The sequence below is a fragment of the Eleutherodactylus coqui genome, chromosome 5 (genome assembly GCF_035609145.1).
Source record: "Eleutherodactylus coqui strain aEleCoq1 chromosome 5, aEleCoq1.hap1, whole genome shotgun sequence".
In the NCBI taxonomy this organism is placed as follows: domain Eukaryota; kingdom Metazoa; phylum Chordata; class Amphibia; order Anura; family Eleutherodactylidae; genus Eleutherodactylus; species Eleutherodactylus coqui.
The window spans coordinates 185278147-185285773 of NC_089841.1; the positions used below are offsets into that span (position 1 = coordinate 185278147).

Below are 7627 nucleotides of genomic sequence, written 5' to 3' on the forward strand. Positions count from 1 at the left end.
TAAAAATGTTATCGATCTAAGGCCACAGGGACAGATCCGCAGCAGCTGTCCCGCACGCGTGATCCGCACCCCATAGGGATGCATTGGACACCCGCAGGTAATTAAATACCTGCGGATCTCATTTTCCCTTGAGGCGCAGATTGCGTGTGCGGGAAAACACCCGCAGCATGCTTCATTTTAGTGCGGGTCTCCCGCGGGGACGGCTCCCGCAGGCTTCTATTGAAGCCTATGGAAGCCGTCCGGATCCGCGGCACACCCGCAGCTGAATTCCTGCTCTCCTGCGCGGGAGAGCAGCAGTTTAAAAAAAAAAAAAAGTGCGCGGCGCATGCGCGCGGAACGCTGTTGGCATGCCGAGCACATCCGCCGGGCCGAAGAAAAGATCCGGCCGCGACGGAGAGAAGATCTGCAGCATCCAGACAAGTGAGTAAATCTTTTTAGGCCTCATGTCTGCGGGTAAGGAGGGACCCGCTGCGGGATTGATTTTCCCCGTGGACATGAGGCCTAAGGCCGCCTGGACACGACCGGATTGGATTCCGCATGCAGGAGCTCACTGTTACCCACAGAGGACTCTGGCCCTGACGGCGTCCGCTTGTAGCGGTCTTTTAGTTTCATCTGTGTTGCGGATGGTCCAGACGGCTTGCCGTCGGACATGTGCAGTACAGATTTTTTTTTTTTTAATGTTTTTTTTCCCACCCGTCACTAGGCGACGATGCCCGCAATGTGATTTGTGGATGGGCCGCGGGTCGGACGGCTTTCATTGACTTAATTTAGAATACGCACTTAAATAGAACATGCTACGATTTTTCCTTCGTTTGCGCAAATTGCAATTGGTTTCCGCCAGTGTGCAGGAAAAATAGGTTTTCCATAGCATGTTACGAACAGTATATGTGGTGGATCCGCAGGTCGGACGCTGGCCGTGGATTCCGCAATGCAAATCCGTTTAATGTGCAGGCAGCCTTAGAATGCGGCAAATCAATTGATTTTCTGGAAAAATGTTTTTATTGTGTAAACGTAGTAAAAAAATTATATAAACTTGGTATTGCAGTAACAATGCTGATCCAGATAAAAAAGTTGACATGTTATTTTTACCGAATGGTGAACGCCATAAAAACAAAAGCCAAAAACAATTGCAGAATTTCTAAGGGACCCCCATCCCCTAATAAAGGAAAATGTAATAAAAGTTATACAATATGTGTACCCTAGGGTGGTGCCATTAAAATATACAACTTTTCCCCAAAAAACAAGCCCACATTAAAGGGGTTGTCCCGCGAAAGCAAGTGGGTCTATACACTTCTGTATGGCCATAATAATGCACTTTGTAATGTACATTGTGCATTAATTATGAGCCATACAGAAGTTATAAAAAGTTTTTCACTTACCTGCTCCGTTGCTAGCGTCCTCGTCTCCATGGTTGCCGTCTAATTTTCGCCGTCCCAAATGGTCGAATGGCCAAATTAGACGCGCTTGCGCAGTCCGGGTCTTATTCTTTTCTCAATGGGGCTCCGTGTAGCTCCGCCCCGTCACGTGCCGATTCCAGCCAATCAGGAGGCTGGAATCGGCAATGGACCGCACAGAAGAGCTGCGGTCCACGGAGGGAGAGGATCCCGGCGGCCATCTTCAACCGGTAAGTATAGAAGTCACCGGAGCGTGGGGATTCAGGTAAGCGCTGTGCAGTTTTTTTTTAAGTCCCTGCATCGGGGTTGTCTCGCGCCGAACGGGGGGGGGGGGGGGGGGTTGAAAAAAAAAAAACCCCGTTTCGGCGCGGGACAACCCCTTTAACATAGCTGTGTCAACAGGTTCTGGCTGTTGCATTGCGATGATGGCAATCACTTGGTCCTTAAACCTTTAAAGGGGTTGTCTCGCGAAATCAAGTGGGGTTCAGCACTTCTGTATGGCCATATTAATGCACTTTGTAATATACATCATGCATTAAATATGAGCCATACAGAAGTTATTCACTTACCTTCCCTGCGCTGGCGTCCCCGTCTCCATGGCTCCGTCTAACTTCAGCGTCTAATCGCCCGATTAGACGCGCTTGCGCAGAAGGATCTTCTGCCTTCGGGTCTGTCCGGCAGCAGTGGCGTTCTGGCTCCGCCCCCTTCTATGCGTCATTGCGTAGCTCCGCCCCGTCACTTGTGCCGATTCCAGCCTCCTGATTTTAATTTACTGATGTATGTAATTATGTTTCTTACAATGTCCCCCATGACATCTTGTAAGACCTCTGGCGAACATTCACATTTTTTTATTTTGCTTTTTTCCCACTGTAGCTGGGGCATCCAAAGGTGCCGCAGTTATGGGAAAACAACCCTTGCAGTGACCATAGTTACTAGCAGAGGTGATCAGGGTCTTCTGGGACCCTGTAGCTATGCTGTAGCAGGGAACCCCACTTCCACTTTCTAGTACTCAGCGCTCATTGAGCGATGTGTACTCAGGGAAGGAAATGGCAGAAAGGGTTAAAAAACCTTCTATCCTTCTCCAGGTTATCATACAGATGCAGGAGGCTTAAATTTCTGCACTAATTTTACTATCGGCAGGGCTTTAAGGCTAGGACCAAGCGCGGTATACCGTATTTACCACACTTGGTCCTTAATGGGTTATTACAAGTAATGGCTTGAGCTATCCCATAATTCTCTTCTACAGCATTTAGTGATTACTGTTGGCATTAAAGAGTCTTGTCAAGGAAAATAGCAACCTCCGATGTATAAGGATCTGCAGAGTGTTCCAGCTTTGTTATATTGTGGTAAACCTAGGAACAATAGTATCGTCATCACAAATAATTCTGGGCCCTTTTGCACGGACCGAGAATCGGCCTGTTATAACAAACAGTGTGTCAATTGGCTTATTACTGCTCTCAGCAGCAGACGATCACTAGTATGCTGTAGAGAGGTCATTACTATGATAGTTTACTCCCGTATTGGATGGCCCACCCGCCTCGCTGGCCCCCGTACTTGCCGGCCCACCTGCCTCGCCAGCCCCCGTACTCGCCGGCACACCTGCCTGTTTACACGGGGAGATGTGTTGCCAACCAGTCATTATGGCTGTCCCTGCATGACAGATCCAATCAGCCGATGAACGAGTGTTTTCTCGTTGATTGGCTGACCGCCTGCATATTCATAGGTGCCAATGCTTGTGCCCAGTCATCCCTTCCCACAATGGCTTTTTTGTTGCTGTTTTTTGTAATTAGTTTCTTTTCTATGAGTGACTGTGAGATGGTTACTTCTCTAGGAGTCTCCTCCTTCGCAGATGGATGTTGAACTAGTGAGCGGCTCCCCCCCTCACAGCCCATCTCCGCAGCCGCGGTGCATACGGTCTGGATGTGAGAATCCCGCTGTGGACAGTAAGGATTGGGATAATGAGTATTGCAGCAATGATTGTGTGGTGAAACATTGCAGGTGAGTAAGGATGCCTGTATACTGCTGAACCAGAAGAGAAACCTCTATTTACCAGAAGGTGTTTAATTCTACACACACTGATCAGCCATAACATTAAAAGAATGAATAATCTTGATTAATTTATCATTACGTCATATATTAGGCAGTAAGTGAACAGTCAGTTGATTTGTTGGAAGCAGGATAAATGCTTTGACAAGCACCAAATTGTGATGACTGGGTCGGAGCATCTCTAAACTGTCAGGTCTTTTGGCGTGTTCCCGTAATGCAGTAATTAGTACCTACAAAAAGTGGTCACAGGACAACTGGTAAACCAGTGACAAGGTCATGGGTGCCCAAGGCTCAGTGATGTGGGTGGGGAGTGAAGGCTATCACTTCTGGTCTGATCCAAATTAGATATTAGAATACACTTTCTGACAGTGAGGGTGATCAATGAGTGGAACAGGCTACCATGGGAAGCTGTGAGTTCTCCATCAGTGGAAGTGTTCAAACAAAGGCTGGACAAATATCTGTCTGGGATGATGTAGTAAATCCTGCACTGAGCATGGGGGTTGGACCAGATGACCTTGGAGGTCCCTTCTAACTCTACCACTTTATGATCCCACGGAAGAGCTACTGCAGCACAAATTGCTGAAAAATTAAAGGAAATCTGTCGCCTCCCGTGAGTCCTATAAAGTAAAGTAATAGGTGCGTATTAGAAGGGGCGCTGAGTTCTAAGGTGTAATTGTTGTTCTTGTATTACTTCTTGTAATTCGGCTGCTCGCCGTGTAGAGCGGACGCCTGAGTGCGTGGAGGTTCCCTTTAATGCTGGCTCTAATAGAGAAGTGTTTAGTTACACCTTGTTGTGTGTGGTGCTTCGTGGCTGCAGACTGATCGCTGTGTCCATGCCAACTTCTGTTCATTGCTGATGGGCACATGAGCATCAGAACCGGACTATGGAAGAAGTTGGCTTGTTCTGATGTATCACATTCTTTTCATATCATGCGGACAGCCGTGTGAATATGCATCACTTACCTGGGGGAGAAATGGCACCAGGATGCACTGTGGGAAGAAGCCAACGGAGGCAGTGTGATATGTTGGGTAGATGTTTTGCCTTGTAGATATCTCTTTAATATGTACCGCCTACTTAAACATTGTTGCAGACTACGTACACCCCTTCATGGCAGCAGCATTCCCTAATGGCAGGATAATGCCTCTGCCATGCTGCGGGGATTTACAGGGACAAAACAAAGAGGTGTGAAGGTTTTAATTTGACCTCCAAATTTCCCAGAACGCAATCCAAATGAATTGGAATGTTCTGGAAAAAAAAGTGTGACCACGGACGCCCCACCGTGTCACTTTACAGCACTTAACGGACCCTCTGATAATGTTTTGGTGGAAGATCCCACAGGACGCCCTCCGAGGTCTTGTGCAGTTGATCTGTTTTGGCGGCAGGAGGACCTACATAATATTAGGCACTTGGTTTTACTTCTATAGCTGATCAGTGTAGCTAAAGCACAATATGTAAAACTACCGCATGATTTTAGCCCTCAAATGTATTTTTTATTTCTTGCCTTTGGGCTCTATTTACTTTTAGTGTTCTTGCTCTTGCATTAATGTTTCTTTGTCTTACAGAGACACCTTTACAGCCTGGATTGCAACCCGAAATCAAGGGGCAACTGCTACTGTGAAATAACAGTGGTTGCCCTTGATAGGATTAGGACTTGGGAGCCTGAGGAAAGAGGCTAGTAATTCTCAAGAATAAAGCCAATGTGTAAAACAAAACAAAACAAAACCCCCTTTTTATTGACTGTTCTGTGTATATATGATCTGAACGAGACAGGCAAGAACTTTGTGGAGTCATTTTTGTCCACTTCTATGCCACGGGGCATCAAGAAAACAAAGCAGTGGGGTCCTTGTGTTTCCAGGTTACTTGGAGTTCCCTCCTCTCTGTTGCATAACGGTGAACGGTTCTATGGATTTGTGCAACGTAAAGAAAGGAAGGCTGCTTAAACGTTTTGTTGACCCTCTGTGAGGAAGCATGAAACTTATTTTGCGTCTTCAAGACAATGGTGCAAGAATCACGAATAGAGGACGTCCACCATCGGTCTGTAGCGTTGGCCATTGTTTCCCGGCCTCTTACGGATGCAGTCTCGATAGCGGACTAAACGGCTTGGCATTTAGTTGAAGTAACGGCATAAATGAAGCAGTCTGTGTTTTAAATAGCATTGAATGTTTTGCCAGATATTTTGGAGATGCGGCATTTTTGTCCTCATGTCTTAAGTAGCCTTTTTTAATGTGTAATTCACAAGAGGCCTAGGGAGCGTCACATACAATTAGATAAGGGGCTCAGTATTTTTAGTTTCTTTATGACCATGTGTTAGAACACCCCTTAGTTTAACATGATGGGACTGCGTGAAAGGTCCAAACACTCGTGTACAAGGGCTTCTTAATCTATTGTTACTTGCGCATCTACAGCTTCGGGGTAATAGACCGTTCCAGTGATGACGGCAGTGTTTACAGTGCTGGGTAGTGAACAGAGAGACCGGGACCAGAACCGAACCATAGACACTTTGTCCTTATCACATTTCTACAAGGCAGTATTTGTGCAGTAGGAACACAGTGGAGTTCGTAAATCTTTCTACAAGTGATGCCCAGCTTCCTAGCGGGAAGAAAACCCACATCCGTGACGGTAGCCCTTGTTAGAAGCCGGTTTTATAACTGAGAGAGAAATTATGAGTTTAAATGATTTATCACATTTTCTATTCTACTTGATCCGGCTTCGGTGCTCCGGTTTAGCACTGCATGTGCATACTTTACCCCCCTTCAGGAAGCGTACGGGGGCTTGGACAGTATCAGACATGTGAGGAATTGGTAAAATATGTATTTGCCTTCTGAATTCGCTGAAAAATTTTGTAAGCAACAGATCTCCGTTTGACAAGCAAGAATAGTTTTGAATTAAAATCACTTGTTTCACGCCATTAGGAAAAAACTAAGCTGAATAAGTAAAGCCTTCTCAATACTTGACATCACGCCAGACAGGTATATATAGAGGGGGTGTCTAACCCAAAATACCAGACAGGTGTGTGTGTGTGTATGTGTATATATATATATATATATGTATGTATATATATATATATATATATATATATATATATATATATATATTGAGGTGGTGTCTAACCCAAAATACATCACACTAGACAGGTATATATAGAAGGGGTATCTACCCCTAATACTTGACATCACACTAGACAGGTATATATAGAAGGACACATCCACCTTTGCAAAAAAAAAATAAAAAATGAATTATTCGGAAACAAATTAGCAAATACCTCCTGAATTATTTATGTTGTGGCTGCAGCTTGTGTGCTGATCTGTGGCTCAATAGTTACAGAATACAAGCCCCCATCCTACAGTCATACAACCCTTCATGTGCCCCCTGCTTCTTACTAATGTACATTCAATATGGGATGAATAGAAGGGCACATTATTGCAGGATCAGACTACGCAGGGTCTGTAGTAGATCAGCATAGAAACTGTAGACACAAATGGTAGATTTGTAATGACTTATTAACCCTTTCTAATTCACTGTCTGACATCTGAAGACATAATTTTAAGGCTGTACAGCTCCGATGTTGGAAGACATTTGTCGGGGTTCTCTTACTGTATATTGCCAGCCTCTCTGCTGTCAGAGCCTATCCAACGTGTCACCTCATGCAGTACTGCATATAGCGCCGTTGTATAACAGCAGAAAAAGAGTAAGCCCCCTAGGAAAACCAGATTAGAAATTGGATTGGAAAGGGTTAAAGCACTGAAAATAGGCTAAAATACATTAGATGTTATAAAACTACAGGAACAAGGCTGTTTGGGAGATTACTTAAAGGCTTTTATATTTCACTTTTAGGTCTTTCACCCACTAGCGTTCTTTTTAATGCTGCAATATCGCTGCATTTTTTCACTTAGAGTCTCTAATGTTAAAATCTCATCGCACAAAAATCGCAAAAGCACAAACTTGCAATTTTTGTGCGATGCAATTTTAACATTAGAAAGTCCCATTGAAAAAAACGCAGCAATATCGCAGCGTTAAAAAAAACAAACAAAAAACCACTAGTGGGTAAAAGCCCTTCTATGTGTATTTTGGGCTGACAACCATTTTTGCAATAGGGCTTAATTAAAAACACATTTGCACCATTTGTCTTCTGTAGCTTCAACATATTACTGTATATAGTGACTGTGGTCTAAGGGCTCACTAACAC

The 7627-nt window shown here is 44.7% G+C and overlaps 1 protein-coding gene across 1 annotated transcript in view; it reads left to right on the forward strand.

Moving 5' to 3' along the window:
• Window positions 1-6476, forward strand: part of TOX4 (TOX high mobility group box family member 4) — a 21878-nt gene extending 15402 nt beyond the window's left edge. Inside the window, exons 8-9 of the mRNA XM_066603933.1 lie at window positions 3226-3392; window positions 5004-6476. Of these exons, the coding sequence (XP_066460030.1) occupies window positions 3226-3392; window positions 5004-5064 (228 nt within the window). The 3' untranslated portion in view covers window positions 5065-6476. The remainder of the gene's footprint in view (window positions 1-3225; window positions 3393-5003) is intronic.
• The last annotated feature ends 1151 nt before the right edge of the window (window positions 6477-7627 follow it).